Consider the following 25,714-nt stretch of genomic DNA (forward strand, 5'->3'; position numbering starts at 1 on the left):
TTTTCCAAGTCCTTCAAATATTTCCTAGTTGTTTTGAGCTACAAAAAATGGGTTTTTAACCTAAGGGACAATTGCTAGATTTTCCAGCCACTAATGGCAGGCGGAAATTGTGACAATAGAAAATGTGTAGCCTGTTATATTTTTTACTAGGTGGGGCTAAAAAAATTATTAAAAAATAAATAAATGGCCTAGATACATGAGCTACCCTAAACCTGCATGTGATTCAATTGATTTTATCTAATTTTTTTATGATTCAATATTTTTATTTATTTTGGTTTGATAATCATGAGTGTTTTTATTTTTTGTGGTATAATTAAATAAATAAAAAATAGTTTTAGAAAGGATAAGGTAATTACACAAAGTTGAGCCCATCACCAGACTCTTGTATTATATATTCAAATAAAAAATAGTTTTAAAAAATAAAACATGTTGGAATCTTAGTCCCAATTCACGACTTTGATGGGTTAGGTTGTAAAACCTGGATCAATCTAATATTTTGTCATCTCAGTATTAAAAAAAAAATATATATCATCTTTGGATTTTGTTTTTTTTTTTTGTTTTTTGTTACTTCAAAATTCCTTTGATGAGTTAGGTAGCAAAATACAGGTCAATTCAATATATCGAGATGTCTCTATATTTTAAAAAATAAAACAATTTTTAATCTTGGGATTGTGGTTCTTTTTTTTTTTGGTTAAAAATAATTTTGCTTTGGGTGGACACTTCTTTTTCTTCTAAGAAATCATGATGGGGAAGGCCACAAAACCTGGTTTGACATTCTTTTTTTTAGTTAAAAAAATAATGCAACTCGAGACGTAACACAAGCCACCTATCTAGTACTTATTAATATAATAAATAATTCATTATCGTATTAACAAAGTTGTCTACTTAAATTTATTGATATATTTTTATTATTATATGAAATACTAAAAGGCATGGGAAATTCATTTTAGCACACGCCACTGTTCACCCAAACACGGGACATTGTGGATTGCTACTATACTTTTGTTTTCCTTTCATCTTGATATTTTTTAATTTTTCTTTTTTATGACCAAATTGATGGCCTATTCAAGTAAATTTGTTAAGAAATGATATGATTTAAAATTAGAGAACCAAAGTAAAAAAGACAGAGAAAATAAGTGGTGATATAAAAATTTGGGTGAAAAGTTTAATTTGGGTGAAAAGTAAAATTTTTTTATTTCATGTTAATTTTAAATTTTTGGGCTATTTGAGGTTATTGATAAGTTTATTAATATGTTAAAGGTGTTTCCTAAGTGTTTTGGTCAATGATAAATTAAAAATAATTAAAAAATAAATAAATTCATGCCTGAATTTCTAGCAAAACTTTGATCATTGAAAATTAGGTTAGTAGACGATGCATCATCTATATTATTTAAAAAAATAAAGGTAAATAGATGTATCATCCACTCTTTAATATACAAGCAAATGTTCTTTTTGAACAACCTTTCATGATAATTTTATTTTATTTTATGTTGTAGCTATATTGTTTTATTTTGTTTAACTAAATATTGTTTGATCTTTTTTTTCATAAAATTTTATGGCATTACTTTTTATCACATGTTTCTATTTTTACATCCCTCTATAATGGTTTTGGCTTAGGAAAAAAAAAATATTTTTCATATAATTAAATAAAAGACTTTTGAAAGGCTCCTCAATCTTTTAGCTTCATAATTTAATTTTTAGTGAGTGTTAATAATTTTTTTAATATTTATTGACATATATAATTTTTTATTTTATTTTATTAAATAAACACATTATATTTTTAATCCACAAAAAAACGATATTGGAAATCTGATGCTGAATTAGCCTCTCCAAGTAATTGGATGGATTTTGCAGGCAATTGACAGGATTAAGTATCCTAATTACTAACGTTTAACAACTATACAGTAAAACCAATTTATTGTATTATAATAATTTATCTTATCACTCATTAACTTAATTAATTATTTCGTGACACTAATACTATTGAATATTTTTATTTATTATATCATAATAAAGTTTATTTATCACTCGCTCACTTAATTAATTATCTCGTAGTTATAATTATTACTAGTAGAATTGTAGAATTACAAATCAAAAATACATTTTTATCCAATAAAAAACGTTTTGTACAATTAAGAATAAATAAAAAAAAATCTTGTCATCAAAGAGAGAGAGAAAACTATTTAAGCTGTAAAGAAATCATTGTTTGAGCGATTACAGACTAATAAATATTTATAAAAAAAAAAAATGGATGTTTTTTTTTTAATGAAACTACCACTAATATAATTATTAAAACTTCTTATAATTATTAATTATTATGTTTGACGCGAATGAGCAATTAATCAAGGGAAGGGGCAATAACAGCACGCTAATATGGGTGGAGAGTGTAGAGCACGTGGCAAGCAATAAACCAAAGGGATACATCACAACCACTTGAAATAAATTCCGACAAAATCGAGTTCCTGCAATAAATAAATAAATAATCGATACAACAGAGAACAACACGTATTTGCCTCTCGGGCTCTCTCCTGGAACTCCAGTTTCTCCTCGATTCTATCCTTTCGCTCTCGCTCTCCGGCGATCAACTCGTATTTTAGTTCGATTTCTCGCCGAAACCAGCAATCTAGACCCCTCTTTTCTCCAGTATCTAACCCTAACTCACGCGATTCAATCGATCCATTAACAACGCAAATCATGAATCCTGAATAGTAAGCTTTTAATCTATCATCATCAAATACTTTCAGTTAAACTCGAATCTTTATATATATATAATCATGTTACATACGGATGCAATTATGCCGGATCTGAATGTAGTTAATTGATTAATTCTTTAACTTGCAATAATGCAAATTTGTTTGTTTGGTCTTTGAAATTCTTTTGGCTGGATTATGTTTTGATAGTATGGTGGATTTTGATTAGTTAGATCCATGTACTTTGACTTCAGATCCGTTGACTTTTCTTTCCAATTTGTTATTGAATTGATTGCAACTTGCATATTAATTGGGAAATTATTAGAAGACAAATGTCTTTTTTTTGTAACAAGTAATGGTTTTGATTTTAATAGGTAATTGCGAGAAGGCGTGTAGTACGATTTTACTAAATGGAAAGGAAAAAAAAAAAAACTATGTGATTTTGATTTATTTTTTTGCAGCGATTATTTGTTCAAGCTTTTGCTTATTGGAGATTCTGGTGTCGGAAAATCATGTCTACTTCTGAGGTTTGCTGTAAGTTTCTTATATTCATGGTTTCTTAGTTTGTTTCAATTTCATCTAAATAACATGTGAGGTTTTAAGCTCGGCGATTTGTACTTGCATATGCGTTCTTCTCAATAAATCATTCAATCCTCTGTGTATATATTTTTGCATCCACTGCATTGTGTACCGTTGATGATGGTTTCTTAATTATTTTTATATGTTTTCTTACCAGGATGGTTCATATCTGGATAGTTACATCAGTACCATTGGAGTGGACTTTGTAAGCTATTATCTTGGCGTTTTTTTTTGCTTTTCCTTTTACTTCAATAATATAATTATGGGATTGATTTTTTTCTAATTCTGCTGTATTATGTAGAAAATCCGTACTGTGGAACAGGATGGGAAAACAATTAAACTCCAAATTGTAAGTTATAAGATCATATTGATGACCTTTTGAGTTATTTTTCTGGATTTCAGTCTCAACATTTGTATTGGTTTTGATTGAAATTGTATCCAACTTAAATGGCTGTATGGAGCTTTTCTATCTTTCTTTTTTGCGGGTGGGGAGGGTGGTTCAAGCTTGCAGTAGTTGCAACTATCTTTGATACACAATGGTTTATTTAAGCTGCTTGTTCTATTTATCATATAAAGATATGGTGCATAGATGGCAATGTTTAAATTCCTTGGACATGACAATCTTCTATACACAATTACTAATTGTGCTTCCTGGTTAACCAATTGTGTAGTGGGACACAGCTGGACAAGAGCGTTTTAGGACAATCACAAGCAGTTACTATCGTGGAGCTCATGGAATCATTGTGAGTTTGCCTCTTCATCTCTTCCTCTCTCTCTCCTTGTTTACATAATACCTTACTTTTCATCTCTTTGAGAGGTTTGTCTTATTTCTGTGGCATCTTGGTTAGGTTGTTTATGATGTCACAGATCAAGAGAGCTTCAACAATGTTAAACAATGGTTGAGTGAAATTGACCGTTATGCAAGTGAAAATGTGAACAAGCTTCTAGTTGGAAACAAGAGCGATCTCACAGCAAACAAAGTCGTCTCCTATGAGACAGCAAAGGTAATTTAAGTAATGTACATTCTTTTTTGCTTTTGCATGTTAAAGTGTATTGGTTCACATTACCATTTGACGAGTCTTGGAAGTTCTAATATGGAATTTGCATCTTTATTCAGGCATTTGCGGATGAAATTGGGATCCCTTTCATTGAGACAAGCGCAAAAAATTCCACCAATGTTGAGCAGGCTTTCATGGCTATGGCTGCAGAGATCAAGAACAGGTGCTTTTAATTTCATTCAAATATTGCCCAAACTTTTTTTGAAAAATGAAATCCATTATTTACTAGCTGAACAGTTCCCGCATTTAGAGGCCGTTTTGCCTTGCAAATTCAACTGACTTTTTCTTTATTGTGGGGTCTTTTAACATGGGCATGTTTTAGACAATTGACCTCTTAAATTTTTGCTCTTGTCTATCAGGATGGCAAGCCAGCCAGCCATGAACAACTCAAGGCCCCCAACAGTGCAGATTCGAGGACAGCCTGTGAACCAGAATTCTGGATGCTGCTCATCTTAGAAGAGAGCCGTTGTGAAGGTGGCTTGTGACCTTAACCATGTTGGCATGTAAAACTAGTTCGTCTACTCCCAATCCTTTAATATGAAGGTTATTTGTTATGATTTGGTTTTCTTTGCCAGCTAACACCTTTGTTAAAACTTCCATTCTTTTAAATGTATTTGATTTTAAAAACATCTGTATAAAATAGGAGTACCGGTGAATAGCAGTAATTGCCTTGTCTTTTCCTTGAAACTTTCTTCTCTTCGTTACATGGATACGTTGTGGCTAAAATCATTTTTTTAAAAAAATATACATAAAAAATATTTAGGCTGGTATTGATATTAAATCCAGGTTAATTATAAAACTTCTCGATTTAATTTTTTTTCTGATCTTGATTTAAAATTAAATTATGAAAATTACTTTTAACATAACTTGATCAGCTTAAAGGATTGACAAGTAATATAGATTGGTTTTAATTTTTTAACGATATTTAAAAAATATATATTTAGATGAAGATATATTACACTAATTTGAATTTCATGACTTTGCATGTTAAATTTATGATGTGATGAACTTTATTGAATTTCAAAATATTTTTTTTAAAAAAAACTATTTATAACAAAAAACTATTTTTATCAAATCAAGTATAAACCAAATAAAAACTAAATATTAAAATGTTATTCGAGATTGTGATAATTTTTATAGAAAGTAAAACCAAAGTTAATCCAAACAATTTATAAATACATACATTTAAAAGAATGAAATTGATAATATATATATATATATATATATATATATATAAAATCATCTCTTTCATAGAAATTTTTATGGTGTTTATGGAATAAATAATTATGTTTTATTAGTTATTTTCTAAACTCATCTTTAAAAAAAAAAAAGAGAAATATAAAGAGAAAAGAGAGAATAAAACACATGACCCACAATAAATAGTAATAATATCTCCACATAGAATTTCTCTTTACTTGTATTTATTTTTTTCCTTTAAAATTGATCCAAATAATAACTAATAAAATATTATATTACTTATTGAATATCATAAAATTTCTACTATTTCAATCACTATTCAATGAATAATGAAGTTTATAAAGAAAGCCATGTAATTCTCTCTCCAAGAATTTAATAATACTCTCTTTATTTTAGGATGATTTTCTAATCTAGAATATGTAATGTACAATGAAAAATGACTTGTTTCTTTTTTTATTATTATTTTCTTTTTTGTTATTTTTATTTGTTTAGAAGAGTGGTTACAATTGTTTTTCAAAAAGTTTTTCATACTAAAATATATTAAAATAATTTTTTTATTTTTTAAAAATTATTTTTGAGATCAACACATCAAAACTATTTAAAATATATATAAAAAAAATTAAATTTTTATAAAACACAGTTTTTATTGCGTTTTCAAACAAATGGACACCATTTACTCTAAAAATAAGTGGCCAAATTAAGATCAAAGAGATCATGTCCAAAATACCATACTCATCAACCAAATCATGTAAAAAAAAAAAAGTAAAATCAGAAACGAATCCAGTTTTATTTTCTTAAAAAAAACTCTAATCCTTCAATTTAAATAAATGAAGCACGGAAAACTCTTTATTCCTCCCAAACCCCTTACAACCCGCAAGATCTCAAAGCTCACTCGTTTATAGCTAATCCATTGTTGTGACGTAAGAGCTTCCCATAACTATTACAAAGGGAAAAAGAACTTGGCTGTCTAAAAGAAAGAAGGGGCAAATTGTAATTACAACTATTAAAAACCACAGCTAATTCTTTTGTATTTGCTAGAAATATATATAATAATAACCCTTTTAGTAAATAAAACCACAAAATCCCCTTTTTTGTAGATAAAACGCTAAATTCATATAAATTAGCTAATGTTATCCCATGATGCGAGATTACATTGCACAGTTGATGATGATAGTATTTTCAATAATTTAAAAATGTATTCATCTTGTTAAATTATATAAAACTAGGTTATTGCCTGTGGATGGGACTTGAAATTTTTTGAACGTAAAAGAGAGAGAATGTCTATGATTCGAGGAATTCTTTTTCATTGTTATTTGTATATCAAACTTGAAGATTTTTAACCAGATTATTTACAAGTACATATTTTAAAATTTTAAATTTATTGTTAGAATTACCTTAACATGAATTCAGAAGTTGAATAATTAGTAAAAATATAATATAATTTAAAAAATATATATATTTTTTAAATATTAAAACAATAACATATTAAATCTAATCTACATCTAAAACCATGGTTTTGGATGGAGCAGCTGGAAAGAGAAGAAGCATGGTTTTAAGGAGAGGGAGGGAAAGTGAGTTTTCTATTTTGTTGGTAAATAATACATTTTCAGACAGGCAGTAGGATTTCAACAGTTGCCTAAATATCACATACCCAGTTTGCTACTTCATTCCAGTTCCTATGTATCTCAGACATTTGGCGACAATATACTAAGCTGAAGCTAATACCTGAATAGCGGGGAACCTTAAAAGCAACTCATTCATTTCTTTTAAAGAAATAATGACAATAGATCAGAAACACAACAGGAAAAATTGAAAATACTAGTAAAAAAGCTGTTACCCTAAAACAAACCAAAACTGATGCCACTAAGTCAAAGACACAATAACGACTCCATATGCCCTAATTTAAACCAAAAAAAGGGGGTTATGCATGCAACACCAAAGTTGAGAAGGAATCACAGGAATAAATCTAAAATTTACACCCAAAAGATTAGATGTTTGAGATGGTTTTTGACATAGGAAATCATAATTCCCATTGATAACCCTCGACTCGAACTCTTGAATTAGATCACACTAAGGAATTCCACAAGAGAAATCAAGAATTAGATCACAAGGAATCGATGCGATGATGAAAGGCAGTGCAAGTATCACTTGCCACCCAAGGTGGGGAACTGCCCAGGGTCTTCAATAGAGGGAGCTTCCACATCACGAGTATTGCCTCCATATCCACCCCTTCCACGGCCACGGCCTCGACCTCGACCAGGGTTGTAGTACCTGTCACCTCCAGCAGGCTTCAGGAATTCATTTATGCTTACAGCCTGCATTCAAGTAACAATAGTTGGGCTTTCCCATCATCAATACTTGCATAGATGGATTAAAAAAATTCTAGGTCATACAAAAAGTTATTCATCAAATAAAAAATAGATAATAAGAAAGAGCCAAGGACATATAAAACTGACAAGTACTTTGGGGTGCATATCAAAAGGAACTGAAGTTAGAGAGAACCATGATCAACATGGCACGAACAAAAAACCAAAAGTTCTGACACCAAAAACACACCTTCTTGGCTCTGTCTTCTTTGTCAGCAGCATCTTTTCGTTTGTCCTTCTCAGAACCCTATAAGTTAAAATGCTTGTTTAGCAATCTACCAAATGAAATACAATTCCACATTCAAAGAAAGAAATGATTCTTACCAGCTTGATAAAAATTTCATCGTTACTCTTCTTACTTGACAGCTGTTGCATGGACTGTAAGTCTTTGTCCAAGCCAACTTTCCTCTCCTCAGCCTTCATAGAAAGCAAAGCCTTCCTCTTCTCTTCAAGAACCTTCTCATACTCTTCCAGTGTCATCTCCTATAATACAAAAGGAAAGGGATTTATTGAAAAAAATACAACAGCACAAGAAAACACACAAAATAGTTATGCATCAAAACCAGAAAGTCAATTTCAATGCACCGAAGCTGGTCATATGTTCAATGGACTTTGAAATTGAGCTGCATAATATCATTAAAGTGATGTCATTTCATCACATAGCTTAAAAGTTTGATCTAGGATAAATGATGATTCAGGGGAGTTTGACTTTCCAGAGGAATCCAACTGAAACAGGCTAATTACCCTATAATTCTAAACTTGTTCTGAATGATAGTTAATCAATATAATCAACATTTAAATTGACTGATCTCTTAATTGAGAACTCATACGTGCAGAATATGTGAAGGTTAAGTACATAACTACAATTGAAACTGTTACAAAACGCAAGCAAAGCACAAAAACAGAATTGCTTGAACAGAAATATCTAGATCAATAATAAGTAATCAATGCCTTCATTCTGTCATTTCCCAGTAAAATGAATCCAAATATACATATATAAGAAAATTTTAACCAAAAAAAGATGTGTTTTTTATCAGTGAAAATTTTAACCAATAAAATATAAGCTTTTTATCAGTGACTTTACAAAGAAGCATGACTGAATCTTGACAATGAAGCTTGCATAAGATTGCTTATTACATAGGAAACACGTCATCAATTTTACTGAATGTGTATGAAACAAGAGGTCTTGATTGACAATATTAAACCAAGTTAAAAAAATTCATCAGTTACAAAAACTCACGATTGTATACAGAACACTTCAGAAATATCTTGTCAAAATTTAGAGGATGAAATTAGTGATCAAGCAAACAACATTTAAGTCAGTTTTGAACCTTATATCTTCACATTAGCTAATAAATCCTGTCATACTAATCCAGTATAACAGTCATACCTCTGTGAAAAGTAAAAAAGTTAATAAAAATTGAAGTTCTAGATGATAGCACTATTCCATTTATTTGTGAAGACATCCCAAGATCCAGGTTTAAAAAGGAAAATTCACCTTGTCCTCAGGCTCCTTCTCTTCTAGCTCATTCGCAGCAGCATCCTTGCTGGCATCTGCAGCATCCTTGCTAGCAGCTGCAGCATCCTCCTCTTCTGGCTGCTTCTCAGTAATGACGCTCTTCTCGTTGTCAACAACAGGTTCCTCAGTCTCTCTGAATTCAGTTACACAAGTATACATACATGTGTGCACAGCTAAGTCATCACATATAAAGTTAAATTTCCAAAAACAATTGCTGGGAGCACAAAGACAGAAACTCACGGAGCAATTTCATCAGCAGGAGTTCCCCAGTTACCACGGCCAGACCCTTCACGTTTAAGCTCATTCCTGCCATGGCAAATACAATGAAAATTTTTATGGCAAATTATAACAAGTAACAAAGGAAATTTCAAGGTCAAAACAGCATAAAATAAAAATGGATATTTCAGTGATAAAATACTAACCCACGACCGGTACCGCTGTGGCGATCATACTGCCTTCGAGGGCGTTCACCTTCTCCAGCTTCCCCATTGCTATAACCACCACGGCGACCACCACGGAAACCACCACGAGGGGCACCATAGCCACGCCTCTCAGAAGTTCTCCCAGCCTCTCCATCTTCAGATGGTCTGGATCCTCCAGAAAAACCATTGCCAATGAAGGGCGTTTCATTGTTATTTGATTCTCTGTTAAATCTGCCACCACGACCACGCCCACGCCCATAGCCACGCCCTTCTCCACGGCCTCCTCCACGTCCACCTTCATTCTTTGCCTCCCTCACTGGTTGAGAAGATAAAAGACCAGTATTAAGAACATGAAATACAGCTCCAACATTAATCAGTGCCACCTGTCAGCCTGTGCTACCAATCCATGAAATAACAAAGAACGCAATAAAAGGTGACAAAAGAAAGTAATTTTAAAAACACAAAAGAAATACTCTGTTAAATATTTATCAAAAATAGAGAGAAAAAATGGCCAGGAGATACCTAACAGGGGCATTTGGGTGGAGTCAAGCAACAATTTTATCTTCCAACAATCAAAACAAGATTAAACAATCATCTAGAACTCCACCATTAACAAAAATTACAGAGATAAGTAAGCAAACAGGTGATCAGCTGACAAACTAACATTCAAGAAATAACGAAACACCAACAGGTTCAATAAACATGCCCTCCCTTTTCTTCTATTCCCTTCATCCCTCAACAACCAGAACAATTTAACACTATTAGAAGTACTCAAAGAAAAATAAAGTTAAAACAACTAATCAATTAACAATTTCAATAAATTTAACACTTATCCCTTCATGTTCTAGCCTTCGAACATAAAAAAAAAACAAAAACCAACGTAAATAAATAAATAAAAAGGCTCAGTACTTTAAACACCTCCAAAGCAAATTTCTTCGTTAATGAACCGAGAGCAACAAATTTAATCAACACAAACAACGGTTAGTAAATCGAAGCTCACCAGCTTGTACAGGGGGGGCAGGCTTGGCGGGAAGCTTAGCAGGCTGAGAAGCAGGGGCAGCAGCGGACTTATCCGCCTTCTTGGGCTTCTCGGCCGCCTTAAGCTGAGCAGCGGCGACGAGTTGAGAAAGGTCCTCATTGTTGTCATCGTCGCCAAGGATATCAAAAGGGTTCGCTGTTGCCATTTGTCTCTTTGAGTTTCTGATAAGCACGGATAAGTATATAGTCCTTCAGCTTGTTTACCTTCAAACAACAAGAGACCCTATTGATTGATTAAAGCCATTATTTATTGAGAGTAGTTGAAGGTTAGGAGTGTTTGGGAGGTGAGAAAATAAGAGGGAAAATACGAGGGAGCGAGAAGAGTGAGTAGCGTTGGAACCCTAGTCAATGCGGCAGAAAGAAGATGAGAGTGTTAGAGTGGAGAAACCTAATCCTTAAAAACCCTAGTATGCAATGTTAATGTAAGGAAGGGTGTATGTTTATCATGTGTGCTTGCCGTCTTTGTTTATTTTAAGCCCCACTGATGTAAATTTGACATCTCTTTATTTTAAGCTCCATTGATGTTTTTTTATGTGTTAATATAAAAAAATAAAAAAAAAATTTTAATATATTTATAATTAAAAAATACTTAAAAAATATTATGATACTAAACACACAATAAGTAAAATAATTTTTAGACAAGATTTTACTATTTTTGGTAATTTCTTGACTTTTTTAATTATTTTATTAAGAGAATAAAATAAGAAGTATAATAAAATAAAAGAAATAACATTTATACAAATTTGATTAGTTAAATTAATTGAAAAAATTAATGTAAATTATTAAATTAAATAAATAAATAAATAATATTAGATATTTGATGATTGATTAAAATAGATTTAATTCAAGCATGTTTGGTTTAAATTTTATGTTAATTTTTAAAAAAAAAAAAAATATTCCTCGTAATTTGTTATAATAGACTTGAAAATAACTCCTAGGATCCCTAGGATAACAACCATAGGTCAAATCACAATAATAGAATATGTTAGGGCATTGTGAGGTGTTCGGTATGAAGATTTTTAAATGAATTCCTATAAAGTAGGTTGTAATAAATGATACAGTAGTAACTTTTTTAAAGTGTTTTTATTTAAATATATATTAAAAAATATTTTATATTTTTTCAAATTTATTTTTAATATTTACATATTAAAATAACTTAAAAATATAAAAAATATATTTAATTTTTATCAAACATTATTTAAGCCGTGTTCCCAAACTCCACCATAATTGATGTTTGGTTGAGTTTTATTTCTCATGGTCTGGTTTGGTATTTCATTTTTTTTTTGGTTTAATAGTAAATGTATATTTGAGCTAACTTGATCGTTAATTAAAACCAGGATCCTCCTCGAATAATCCGCAAAGCAAGCCTCCAATTTAGTTTGATATATTTAAATAAATATAATAAATTTTTATAGGTATTTTATTTTACCATTCCATCCACTTTTCATCAATGTTGATTAACAAAATCAATTGAACATCAACCCAGGAGCTATAAAACCTAGAGATTAACTAAGTTTATTGTTTAAAAATAAAAAAATATATATCATAAAAAATTAATTTAAACCAAGAATTTTGAATTCCATAAACTTAAAAAAAAATGGATTTCTTGGTTTTTTTTTAATTCTCTTTGTTTATTCCACTCTTAATCTCATAGATATTTTAGTTTATATTTCTCATGGATATGGCAGTCCCCATAGGTGTTTTATTTTTTTTATTTAAAAAAATATATTTATTCAGCCTTTATAGTCCTCAAATTGTAGGCTAATTTAGTTCATTTTATTAAGAATGATTGAGATTGAAAGACAAGGGATTGAAATAAAAAAATACAAAGAAAATAGATGGTTTTTTTAAAACTTTGGGTTAAGTGTTTATTATAGTTCTCATACTTTCCAAATTATAAATATTGTATCCCTCTAATTTTTAAAATTTTAGAAAGAATCAATTTTAATTCAAAACCTTATTTTTTTTATTTTTAATTCTCTGGTTTAAAAAAAGAGAGACAAAGAGAAATATAAAGAAAATTGCTGGATTTCGATGGTAAAAAACAATATTGGCGTTGACACCGATCTTAGCCATCAAAATGGTCGGTATTGGTGTTAACGGGTTACATTTGGTGAGAAAAGTTACACTTATATATTTTTTTATCTTAACATTACCTAGATACCATATGTAAGCTTAGGAAGATTTTTGGTTTCGAGTTGATTTCAAGTTTTTGTGTGGTTTTTTAGGTTGTTTAAAGTTATTTATGGGTTTATCAAGGTATTTACAGTGTTTTTAAGCCAAATATGGGTTGGAAAATGGGTTTCTATGCCAAAAAACCAACAAATCTCGATTTTCTAACCACCATCATGGCTGAAATCTAGGGAAAAGTAGATGAATTTTCATCAGGCTTTTTTTTTCAATTTTTTTTCTTCTAATTTTACCCAGTAACACCTAGTCTTTTTTTTTCTTCTAATTTTTCCTATTTTTAAAAATTGATGATTTTTTAAATATATAGTTTTTCCAAATAACTTTCCTCTTTCTCTCAGATTTTTTTAGCTTTTTTTGTTGTTGTTAATTACTTTGTATATATTTAATTTTAAAAAAAGATTATTATAATCTTTATGATTTTCTTTATGTTTTATATAAATGAACTTTATTTTTTAAAATAAAAAATATTTTTTTATTTTATTCAATTAATTACGCGCGTGTCTATTTCTACTATCTTTTGAGTAATAAAAAATTAATTTTAATAAAAAGAATTAGTGAACATAATTAGTAAATTACCCGTGTTGCGAGATCAAATATCTTAATCTATATTTGTTTTTTAATTTTTTCAGTTATGTATTTAGTTATTGTCAATGATTTTTTATTTAGTTAAATTACATCCCAGTCGTATACCATCACTGATTTCTTCACCAAAAACCATCCTTAATTAATTTTTAATCCACTCTCCAAAAAGATTTTCTTATTCCTTACAATACACAGATTCAATGTGTAATATATAATACACATACCATGGAAACCCTTAAATCAACAACTTTTTCTATGTTTCAAGACTCATGGAGAAACAACCTTCACTCTGTAAGGATGGTTTGTGGTTTATATAACCATGAAAATAAAGATGTCAATGCACCTACAAAACCTAGAAACTTTATTTTTTTGTTGGGTTTTCTAACACACACATATATAATAAAAATAATAAATTTAAACTCTTTTTAGAAGTTGTAAGGATCTCGTTAGACAGGTCAATGTTGTTTATGGTTTATACAAAAAATATATGAAGATCAAATGTTCCTTTAGTCTTTAAATAATTGATTCAAGACTAAGTTGTCGCAAACCACAAGTCATTAAAGTGTCAAACCGTTAACTGCAATTCACACAAACCACCAATGAGAAATCTCCTAAACCCTTTTAGAAGAGAGTGATTGTTATAACTTTGAGTGCTAACTCGTTTGTTTTGTGTTTTAGGTATTTTTTTTACTATACTTTATTCTTGAAAAATAAAAGGTATAAATTTCTATCAATAAGAAAAACCTAAAAACTTTATAAATGAAAAAAAAAATATATCAATTTGCCTATTAAACAATATCACACATTATTTTAGGCTAATTTTAAAAATTTATTTAATCAATTCCTTACTTGATTGTTTCTAAGTCTAAAATTGCAACTCCCTATATTAATTACATTTTAGTCCTTAAATTCTAAAATTTATTTACAATCAAGTCACACTTGATTAATCATCTCATTTTAATTTCTAACCAATAGTTCTTATGTTTGTGACCTATTAGGTTCTCTAATAAGTTAACACAAATATAAATCACAATCCTAAATAAAATATGATTAAATAATTAAACAAATTAATTTAATATCAATTCAACAATTGATTGATTATATTGAAGATTAAGTACAATGTCTAAACATCACCACTAATATATTCAGAGAAAAATTTATTAGATTTAGTTTTTTCTAAGACTGATCAATGGACTAAGGGATCGAGATTGTTAGAGTTGAGCTTTATGAACACCTACAAAACAAGTCTTTTATTGGGCTTAAAAAGACCCTTCAATGCTTAAGACAACACTATTATGGGAGAAGCAAATCTTTATACATTATGTTATGTGTGCTTATAAAGAAGATGTAAAAAAATAAATGTCCAAATGCTAAAAAAGATAATATGAGTTAAAACATGCCAAACTTTTACATAATGGCTTATGAATGTTTATAACCATGAGCCACACCAACTTGCATGGAGATAAGTTTAGAAATTTCATATTGAGTATAAATAAAGACATCATATAAGTCATTTCCTAGGTATGAGCATGTCATGATGCCATTATATGGGATTCATTATGGAAAAAAAATATGTGGGTGTTTAATGTATATATACTTTATTTCCCTAAATGGTGCATATTAACTCAGTCTGACAAGGATGATGCACATATGATGTAATAGTTGGATTTGGAGGTATAAATCATGTTAAGAAGGATGCTAAATTGACCCGTCAAGAAGAGAAAACTTAACCTATTCATTAAAAAAAGAGGAGTGCAACCAGGTCCCATTGTAGAGGGATGCATAGCCAATATAGAGATATGTATCCAATCCACTAAAGAGATGGATGTGTGACTTGTCCAATGAGGAGGGAGGATGCACGATCAAGTTTAACCAAGAATAGCACAATTGTGTTTTTAAGTATAAGTATATTTTATCTATGTAATTAATGGAGAATAAACTAGGTTTGACAGGAGATAGGGCGTCCATGGTGTAATAGTTAGATTCAGAGGTATAAGTCATGTTAAGAGGACATATAGTCAATTCATTAATGAGGAGGACATATGGTTAGTTCATTATAGAGGGGAACATTTGTTAGTCTAAATACACAAAAATCATTGAAAGATTTTGATGATAATAAAATTTATAATTAATATTGTATAACTTTGATGATAATAAAATATATCATTGATGTTGTTTAATACATGTTTATGTATAATACCATGTTTTAATGATAACAAAATATGTGATTGATATTGTTTAATGTAAGTTCATGTAAATGTTTTACATTAATGTCTTAAATTAGCATAAAAAAAGTAATGTTTTGATTGACTTTATTTGTTGCATTGATATGTTAGTTAAGTAATATTTTGATTTGAATAATGTTTTTATATGAACAAGTGAATTATGCAATTATGGATATATTGCTTGGTATTGCACAAGGTTTTTAAGATTTGTAAGATACACATAAAGTTCTTGAAAAAAACATGATAAATTATCTTAAGTATGATGAAGCAATTAAATCAAAAGAGAAATTATAGATATAAAAAATAAAAACTTATCATTTATCAAGGACTCATGGTATAAATTTCTTATCCTCTTAATTATTTGTATGTATGCTTATTGAAAAATGGTATATAATATTTGACTCCATGTTTCCTCATGATTATCTTAATTATACTTTTGTGGAATAGATAATTTAAATTGGTTGATCTTTTATCTCTAAAATATCTTTTAATGATGACACATATTTGATATATATTTTGTAGCATTATATTTATGTTATCATTGCATATAATATGAGGAGAAATAAATATATTGTCATGATTGAAAGTATTTTATGTTCAAGTTGATATGAGTAATGAGTTGCAATTAAGTATTTTAACAATAATCTTGAAGAGTTGTACTTAATTGATTTTAAACTTAAAAGTTAAGTTGTTTTAAACTTGATGTTTAACTTGTTTTATACTTAAAAGTTAAGGTGTTTTAAACTTAAAATTTAATTTGATTTATCCTATATGCTTAAAGCGTATGATATCATACATGGATCTTTATGTTTCTATATGGTGAGATAATCATTTATTTATTTGAATGCCTATATGAAACATGCATTAATGATTAAGTTAAATAATGATTAAATAAAAAGTCAAGACATGCATAAAAGCTAGGATAAGTAACTCTACTTAATTAATATGACACTCACATATTTGTATTTGTATATTGCATAAGCTTTGTGATGATTTAGACAAGCTTCAAGAGATTGGAATCATTTAGGGAAATCATTAAAGAAACAAGGTATGGATATATAAAGTGATGCCATAATATTTTTCAATTTCAAACAAAAATCTTTAGATAATAATGACTTTTAACTTTAAAGACCAAGATCTTATAAAGAAGGTTTTGCCAAATAACTTTTAATTTATTTAGGAATCATTTTTCATACATATAAAACCTAGACAAACCCAAAAGAATACAAGAAACTAAGAAAAGATCGAAGTACACAAAACAAAGAGAATTTTCCTAATACCTAAATTAGTTTAGTTGATTTAGAAAATAGGTTACCGTTTTGAGAAATGATCTAATCGGTTTGTAAAATGGTTTAACTATTTTTCTAAAAATTCCAAAATTTATCCAACAACTTTAAAACAATCTAATTGGTTCTAATAAGGGTATATTCGATTCCCCAACGGACATAAATACCTCTCTCTTCAAAAAAATAAAGTAGAACATCTAAAGCAAAGTTTTGATCATACTCTCACTTTTAACAACCTCTTACAATCATAGTTTTACTCTTCATTTTTCATAAAACAAGGTTGAATTGTTATTGACAAAATTCTTTCTAGTACTTTGCTTGTATTCCATTTAACTTTATTAAAAGAGTAATATTTTAAAAAATATAAATAACACTAAAGCACTTAAGGAAGTCTGCTAAAAGCTTTTAAAGTTGTTTGATACTTGTCAATTTACAAGTATTGGTGAGAAAGGGGTTGCTAATCTTTTACCTATCAAAAGATTAGGCTTGATCCTTAACCTGTAAAAGGATTTGATTTGATCTTGAGCCTAAAAAAGTATTGAGAAAGGTTTCAATACTTGACATGTGAAAAAGATTGTGTAAAAATTTGATTTTATCCATGAAGCAGATCAAGTTAGTGTTAGTGAAACTCTTGAACGATGGTTTAAAGAGAGGAGCATGTGATTTTCCAAACCTTTATAAAAATCTCAGTACACTCTTTCTTAACTATCTCTTATATTTATTTGTGGTCGTCTTGAAGTGTTGATTGTATTGATACTTATTTAAATTTGTTTCTATTGATATTTGAGCTGTTTATTTGGATTAATCATTAGGTTGTGTTATATTTTGCTTTTAAGTTAAGAAGAAGTTTTTAATTGGCAACCTAGTTCACATCCTCTTAGATTTGCCTAAACTTTAAACGTTTGTTATCATGTCTCGCCGTGGGAGCTTGTGAGGCTAATCCAATAGAAACATGTGGCTAGTCCATTGAGAAGGGGGGTGTGCGCATCCAAATCTTATTATGTGTGGTCGTAAGGTTAGTTCAAGTGATGAGCAATTAGTCTATCGAAAAAGAGGGACATGTGACCAAGTCCTGTTGTAAAGGGATGTATGATTGTTATAAGGGAACAAGTGGTCAGTCTAAAGATGTTTTTGATAGGTCATGTAGAGGTATCTGATATAATATAATAGGTATTATAATGAACCCCAAGTCTTTATCATTTATCATCAATAAAAAAAAAATTAACATTTGCATCGAATCCAGCTAATCTACTTTATGGTTGACAAGGATTTTTTTTTTCTTAGGAATAAAGGAAAGAAAACTAAGAAGAATAAAACTATTCGGACTTCCATAAAGGTGGAGAAAATATAACTTTTGAAGTTAAGGTTTCAACTTTAAACATGGGGAGGCCAAAAATACTTGAAGCGTTAGGAGGATTGAGATATTAAAAGCTTGTTTGGAATTGTAGTTGCAATTATTTTTTAAAGTGCTTCTCGCTTGGGAATGTATTAAAATAATATTTTATTTATTTATTTATTAAAATTTATTTTTGATATCAACATATCAGGGCGATCTAAAAATTTTTTTTAAAAAAATAATTTTTTTAAAACATTTTTAAATCAGAAAAACAAATGGTATCTAATAGCCCACAAACCGAATAGATGAACCCAAAAAATAATTTCTGATAGCATTTTTTGCCCCGCGGCCGGAGGCCATCTTTTGCACCGTTAATTAAACAATGATTTCTAAAATCTCCTATAGAGTGGGCCAAAATCTTGTTTGCTCTTAGGCTTATCAGCTCAAGCCTGATTCTCTATTTTATGGGCCATTTCAACTACTCCAGCCACTCCATTTTTATTGCTTTTTTTGCTGTTGTAATTTTTAGTTTTTTACCTCTCATTTTAAAAGTCGAGGTTTTATAAATACTATTTTTATTTTTATATTATTTAAATATATTTTAAATTTATAATTCAAGAATGCATAAAATGTTTATACGGTTTAGAGGTAGAAAATAATTAACATATTGAAAGCAACACTAATTAAACTTTCATTAATTATTTGACTCGCACTTCACTACAGGTTGGATAATATTTTTGAAAAATAAATAAATGAACATGCAAGCTTTTTATATGTGTTTTTTAAATCTAATTATAAATTAAAAAAATCTATGGATGCATTTAATTGAATACATCGAGAACCATTTATACCAATAAATAAATAAAACAAAACGTTAATGTGTCTATTTAACTCGCTTTGCTGCAGGTTGAACAACTTTTTTTTTTCTAATGCAAAAACATTATTGAATATGTGTTATTAATATATTTTTTGATATCGAGTAATAAATATAACCGCGAGTCAAAATCTTATTCTTACATATAAAAAATATATAGGAAAAAACATATGCGCTAATAAAAAAATATATAAAATTTCAAGCTAATTTTTAACATATCATAATAATAAAAATAATGTTATAATTGCTATAGTAAAACACCATTTTCTTAGTTTTTTTTATAATAATTTTTTTAAAAGTGCATATTTTATATTCCTCGGTCAATCTTCGGCAATATCCTAGGCGTTATAGTATACTCTTCTTATATATATATTCCCAACAAGTTTTTGATTTTTTTTGTATTTTCTCTCCTTTTTTTATTTCTATTTAAGTGGGGCCCTAAAAAATGTAACATCATGTATAATAATTTTTCAAAAAACAAAAAAAAAAGCTAAAAAAAATCACAAAATAACAAAGATAAAAACAAAAGGTATGGTATAGACATGTCGAGTGTAGAGTGATAAATATTAGAAGTTTAAAAATAATAAAAATATTTTTTTTTTCAAAAACAATATAAAGAAAAAAAAGGAAAAACTAAAAAAATAACGATAAAAAAATGATGATAAATAGGAAAGGTTTAAAATGAAAAAAAAAAAATCAATTATAAGGAGGAAAAAAAAAAAACAAGGAGAACTTGTTTTCTCTAAAAACAACAAAATCTAAAAATTATAATTTTGTTATTGTTACAATAAAAAAATTGACAAAATCTACAATTTTGTCATTTCTCTAGAAAAACACTGTGTTGTTTTGTTTTTTTTATTTTAGTACATGTATAATTTCCAAAAGGACAAGATTGGAGGGAATCTATGATTGACTTCAAATGACATTTTTATAATTATATCATCTAGTCTATGTTCTATGACTCCAAGGAATAAAGGAGAAGAAAGAAACATAGACTAGACGATATAATTATAAAAATGCCATCTGAAGCCTCATCAAGTCTATGTTTATGACTCCAAAAAAAAAAAAAAAAAACAGAAACAGAGACTAGATGATAATTAATAAAATGCCATTTGAAGCCTTCCCTGGAATCATAGATTGCCCTTTTAAGGCACCTTTTGGGAACGCCCGCCGTGTTCAAAAATTTAATTTTTTGTTTTATTAAAAAATAATTTTTTTATGTGTTTTGGATTATTTTGATGCGTTGATTTAAAAATAAATTTTTAAAAATAAAAAAATATCATTTTAATACATTTCAGTACTAAAAACATGTTATTTTAATATATTTCAACACTAAAAACATGTTACAAAATAACTATAATTACATTACCAAACTAATTCCGGACCAACAAAGTGTCATATGCAGTGAGACACCGAAAACAAAAGAAAAACGTTTTGTTTTAGTTGTATTGTTGATAGTCCAATAATAATTATAAAATTGTCATTGCCACAGTATTTAAAGTAGCCAAAATTCTATACGTAATTTCCAAATCACCATTCCAAAACAGCCAAAATCCCAGATATTATTTCTAAATCGTAATTTCTTCTGTGAAACAGTGTTTCCATTTTTGTATAATTTTCCAAAGCACTAGGATGGAGGGAATGTATTATTAGATTAAATTCATATTTTTTTGGGTTAAACTAAAAATAAAAAACATAGACCTTATTTATTTTTACATTTCAAAAATATTTTATTTTAAATTAAGATATTTTTATTTTTTTACTTCAAATTATTTCTTTAAATTTTTTTAATCGTTTTAACGCGTTAATATAAAAAATAAAATAAATATTATTTTAATATATTAAAAAAACATTTTAAAAATAATCACCATCACAGTACACTCGAACAACTTTATATCCCACAAGCATACCATCAAACAACTTTATATACCTAAACAAAGACAATTTGGTCGGCAGATGTAAAACCATTGTAATATCGTCAAAGATAAAAATAAATTGTTAAAACGGTCGGTTGTGTTTAATAGATGTTGAAGGCTTTGACATTGTGTTTTTTCTTCGAAAGCCGCATGGCGAGGAAGGGACATGCCTTTTCTTCTTCTCGTGTGTACACTCAAATACGAAGTGGACAGGTGGTATCTCCACATCTACCAAATCCGCGGTTTGGGATGATGTGTTGCATCATCATCCCATCTACCGTTGATGACGCATCCTCCCTTAAAGGCCCCAACAGTTTAAAATGTTCTTGCCACATTTGGAAATACGAACAGTATTCTCAAGTATATTGTCTTCTCCTTCCCTGTATTTGTCTAGATTATTTTAAATTTATTTAATAACACTTTCTATTTTGTAAATCTTATTCTTACATACAAAATAGCTCGAGTTCTTTTGCGATTTGACTAAGATTAATTTATAGTTGTTTTGGGAAAAACATCAAGAATATTTAAGATTTAGAATTGACATTTTATGTCTCATTATATTATACGTAGAGAATGAGGATGATATGGTTGGGTGATTAACATACGAGTATTTTAGGATTTCAGTGATATTCTTAATTTTTTTTGCATGGATTAAATCTTCTTCTTATTTGAACTTTGAAACTTGTTTAATTATCCATTCCAGATCCAATTAACCAAGCAATTGAATGAATTCTAATTTTGAATGGTATAATTTAACTAATTAGATCCTGTGCTTGCTTTTCAGAGATCATCAGTTCAAGTCTTACAAACTCCAAGACTATTGGAGACTTACATGATCGTTAATTTCAGGATCCGTGAAATTAGTTAAGATGTGCGCAAGCTGACTCGGACACCCATGTTAATCTAAAAAAAATACAAAGCAATTGAATGAATTCTAAAAGATGTAATTCAATTGACTAGCTCCTGAATTTGCTTTTCAAATATCAATAGTTTGAGTACCGTAAATCTTAAGGTCACTAGAAACTTACTTGATCATTAATTTTAGGGCATCGAGAGATTAGTCGAGGTGCATGTAAACTGACCAAAACACTTACAAGTTTTTTTTTTTTTTTAAAAAGCAATTGAATGGCAACTAAATAATGATCTTAATTAAAAGAATGGATAAAGAAAACAGTAAAAGCATATGAAATTGTTGTTTTTGGTGCTAAAGCACAAGAGATTTTCAATCATGCTGGGCAAACCAGTTCAAAAGAAGAAAAAAAAGCAGAATCCAGGGAACAATATCTTGAAGTATTTTGTCCAAACATGAAATACGGACCAAAAGTGTATGCCTTGCCAATTTTGCTTTTTAAAAAATGACTTTACATTTCCTTATGAACAAGGTTACATGCACCCGTGGGTGAGTCTGTCAAGAAGGGCTGGGCAAACAGCCAGAAGCGGCCAGTCCTTGCCTTTCAAAATTCAAACTCAAGGCTTGTGCCTTACTTGTATACAATCTCTTCACATTTGATCCCTGTTCATTTAGCAACTTAACTAAACTCCTCTTTGCATTTGCTCTGAACGGACAGTTCGAAGCCATGAACCCATCGACCAGGTGCAGGTATGCCTCCAGGTCATGGCAGCATGCCACGTCGGCATTGGGCTTGAGATACGGTGACATCTTTGTGTCCACGCGTAGCTCCGTGCCAACGTGTGCATAGGCCAGTGGCATGTTGTCATTGAGCTCTTCTACCATGGGTATCCCTGGGACCCTGGTGATAAGATCTTGGTTATTCACAATTCTTAAGACCTTAACATTTTTGGCATTAATTTGGTTTGCAAAACCTTTGTTGCCTACACGGGGTCCGCCGAAGGAGAAGACTGCGATTGGTGGCACCTGCGGTGCACATGTACTCAACTCATCACCTACTAATACAGCCAAGGCGGCGCCGAGGCTGTGTCCGGTGACTGTAATGCTCAAGTCCTCACCCTTGTATAGCTCTATTAGCCTTTTCACCTCTTCAACCACCGACTCGGCTAGGCTAGGCACATTAGCCCCACAAGTTTGATACAAGCTCAAGAACCCGCATTCCACTTTGGGTTGGATTTCAGTCGGGTCATGGTCTCCGGGCATTTCAACTAATTGGGCCCTCATATTCTCAGCCCATTCAAGACAAGTAGAAGTCCCACGCAATGCGATAACAATATCCCTCCTTCCCATCCGTTGGATTTCCCTCCGGTCCTCGCACACCGCAACATAGCCGATCCAACTAGACTGTTGGGTCATCCACCCTAGATCCGGTGCCACATCGTCCACCCACTTAGGCAATCCAACCGAGGAAGTCCCATAAAGACTCTTCGTCACCCTGTAGGACCTGTCGGGAAGTGAGACCTGTTGGGGTGACGGGGGTTTCCCTGCCGACATGGCGGGATTAGAATGAAAAGCATGATAAGCTGCCTGAACAAACTCTCCATATCTCACCACCTCTCGCCGGAGATTCTCATCAAGTGGATCAAGAAGCCCGTCCCAATCATTGCTTCCGTGATACTCTCGCCACCGAGAACCAAGATGGTTCCTCGGAGAATACTCCTCCGTCTTGGATAACAAACGTTGTAGCCTGTTTAGACGTCTAGGTGACATTTCCTCAGCTGCTCTCGCTTCAGACCATATTCTAGCCAAATTAAGATCTTCTAATAAATTCTTTCGTCTATTAGTGGCCACCGGCCCCTTATCAGAAACTCTGGGAGTCGGTTGCGAGACAGTCTGGTTAATTGGTTCGGGGACTTGCTTTTGGAGGAGTTTTTCAAGATTTGCGAGGTGCTTTTTAGTTAACTCGGTACCAACAGATTTTAAAGAATGAGTTAGAGTTGAAGCGGGTTTTAATGTAGATTGTTGGCATTTGAAGCTGGCACGTCTGGCCTGAAAGAGATCGAGATTTTGGGCAGGAACTGTTGAGCTGATCTGCATGGCCACAGAGAGACAGAGATATGGAGAGGGAGAGAGAGAGAGAGAGAGTCGACTAGGAATATGTACCGATACTTGAACCTAGTGGTATTGAAGAGATCAATGGAGCTAGCTTCTATATATAGAGAGAGTCATGGCTCTCTAAAAGCCCTCCGACTATTAGTATTTAATTAACTACATCCCCGAACCATATTGTTGACAACAAATAATATCAGAACTCTGTGCTTAGATTGAGGGGTATGGTTGTAAAAGAGTTAAAAAATTGTGGACCCCATCTCTCTCATAAAGAAACGAGGAGAGCTACGCGTTTGAGTTAACTATATTATTTGAAGCAAAAAGTCAGAATCGTTGAAGGTCGAAGGTAGTGTTTGTAAACGTGGTAGTTATTGTTTTTTAAAGGTAATTTTTATTTAAAAATTTAAACTTAAAAGGTATGATCTTCTCTGTCAACTTTATAAGAACACGCGAAAACAAAAAACAATAATCATAATTAATAACAAAATGATATTAACGAGATTACGAGGAACATTTGTAGCGACAACATTAATTATACTTTATAATTGAGTTAAAATAAAAAAATAGTATATATAATTTAAAATAATTCTCATTTTTAGTTCTTAACCGATGATCGGACAAGCAACTAATGAGCAAAACGAAAGAATTTTTTTGTCTCCTTTTTATAGATCCGCCATAATTCCCTTTTAACTCAACAACTGGGAGTCAATTATGGATTTACTCTTTTCTGGCTGTACGTACCATGTTCAAAATTTGTCATGGAAATCTTCATCAGCTATCGAAATGACATTTGATGTATCAAATATTAAACAACGTTATACAGACAGAAGACCTAACTGTAACCTTACTTTTTAAAAATTATTAATTTGATTTTTTTAAACTTTAAAATTATTAAAAAATTATATAATAATTAACTTTAAAAAATTTCATAAAATTAATTAAAATATACGTTTAATTGGTCAAATTTTAAATTTAATTTTTAAAAATCATCAATTTTAATCTTACAAATCTCATAAATATTAAAGATTTATATAATTATTAATATAATAAAAACTTATGAATTTAATTGAGATATGTATAAGCTAATAAAACACCTATATTAATGTACTAAAAAAATAACTGCTATGTAATATTTTATCTTCTATCTACCTTTCTCATCTACCTTGCAATTAAAAATTGTACAGAGAGAAGACTTGCTGTGTAATATTTTATCTTCTACACTTTCCTTTCTTTTAAAGTAATTTCTTTTAAATATTTTTTTTATTGAAAATATATTAAAATATTTTTTATTTATTTATTAAAATTTATTTCCCTAGCAGCATATATTTTATCAATCAAAAGAAGGAAGAAATATTGAGGTACAAACAAAAAACCATGCAAATGTATAGTTTCATGAACGGAAGGAAAATGGGAAATCTCCAGTACTGTCTTGTCTTGTTAATTAAGAAGCAATATTCTCAAACTTATGCACGTCATT

General features: G+C 30.1%; 3 protein-coding genes across 3 annotated transcripts; 1 reads left to right on the forward strand and 2 right to left on the reverse strand.

The window, feature by feature from the left end:
• Positions 1–2,464: 2,464 nt before the first annotated feature.
• On the forward strand, positions 2,465–5,014 carry LOC118039154 (GTP-binding protein YPTM2). The gene is made up of 8 exons (XM_035045766.2): positions 2,465–2,708; positions 3,152–3,224; positions 3,427–3,474; positions 3,571–3,618; positions 3,941–4,012; positions 4,118–4,273; positions 4,387–4,490; positions 4,687–5,014. The coding sequence occupies exons 1-8, from the start codon at positions 2,695–2,697 to the stop codon at positions 4,781–4,783; spliced, it is 612 nt and encodes a 203-aa protein (XP_034901657.1). The 5' UTR covers positions 2,465–2,694; the 3' UTR covers positions 4,784–5,014.
• Positions 5,015–7,315: 2,301 nt separating this feature from the next.
• On the reverse strand, positions 7,316–11,241 carry LOC118039155 (RGG repeats nuclear RNA binding protein A). Its single transcript, XM_035045767.2, has 7 exons — positions 10,832–11,241; positions 9,832–10,147; positions 9,650–9,715; positions 9,389–9,542; positions 8,215–8,373; positions 8,081–8,137; positions 7,316–7,839 (listed from the first exon to the last, which is right to left on the reverse strand). Exons 1-7 carry the CDS (start codon positions 11,013–11,015, stop codon positions 7,669–7,671), a joined length of 1,107 nt encoding a protein of 368 aa, XP_034901658.1. The 5' UTR covers positions 11,016–11,241; the 3' UTR covers positions 7,316–7,668.
• An 11,216-nt stretch (positions 11,242–22,457) lies between these two features.
• LOC118039156 (phospholipase A1-Ibeta2, chloroplastic) lies at positions 22,458–24,321 on the reverse strand. The gene has a single exon (XM_035045768.2). The coding sequence runs from the start codon at positions 24,223–24,225 to the stop codon at positions 22,687–22,689; it is 1,539 nt and encodes a 512-aa protein (XP_034901659.1). The 5' UTR covers positions 24,226–24,321; the 3' UTR covers positions 22,458–22,686.
• Between the last annotated feature and the right edge of the window lie 1,393 nt (positions 24,322–25,714).

This window comes from Populus alba, chromosome 1, assembly GCF_005239225.2.
Source record: "Populus alba chromosome 1, ASM523922v2, whole genome shotgun sequence".
Taxonomy (NCBI): domain Eukaryota; kingdom Viridiplantae; phylum Streptophyta; class Magnoliopsida; order Malpighiales; family Salicaceae; genus Populus; species Populus alba.

Excerpts from the sequence above, each read along its gene's own strand:
- LOC118039154 (XM_035045766.2), top strand. Across the intron at positions 3,225-3,426 it reads GTCTACTTCTGAGGTTTGCT|GATGGTTCATATCTGGATAG; the intron begins GTAAGTTTCTTA and ends TTTTCTTACCAG. Across the intron at positions 4,491-4,686 it reads GCTGCAGAGATCAAGAACAG|GATGGCAAGCCAGCCAGCCA; the intron begins GTGCTTTTAATT and ends CTTGTCTATCAG.
- LOC118039155 (XM_035045767.2), bottom strand. The coding sequence starts at position 11,015 with ATGGCAACAGCGAACCCTTTTGATATCCTTGGCGACGATGACAACAAT. Across the intron at positions 9,716-9,831 it reads CACAGCGGTACCGGTCGTGG|GAATGAGCTTAAACGTGAAG; the intron begins GTTAGTATTTTA and ends TTGCCATGGCAG. Across the intron at positions 8,374-9,388 it reads AGAAGGAGCCTGAGGACAAG|GAGATGACACTGGAAGAGTA; the intron begins GTGAATTTTCCT and ends TTTGTATTATAG.
- LOC118039156 (XM_035045768.2), bottom strand. The coding sequence starts at position 24,225 with ATGCAGATCAGCTCAACAGTTCCTGCCCAAAATCTCGATCTCTTTCAG.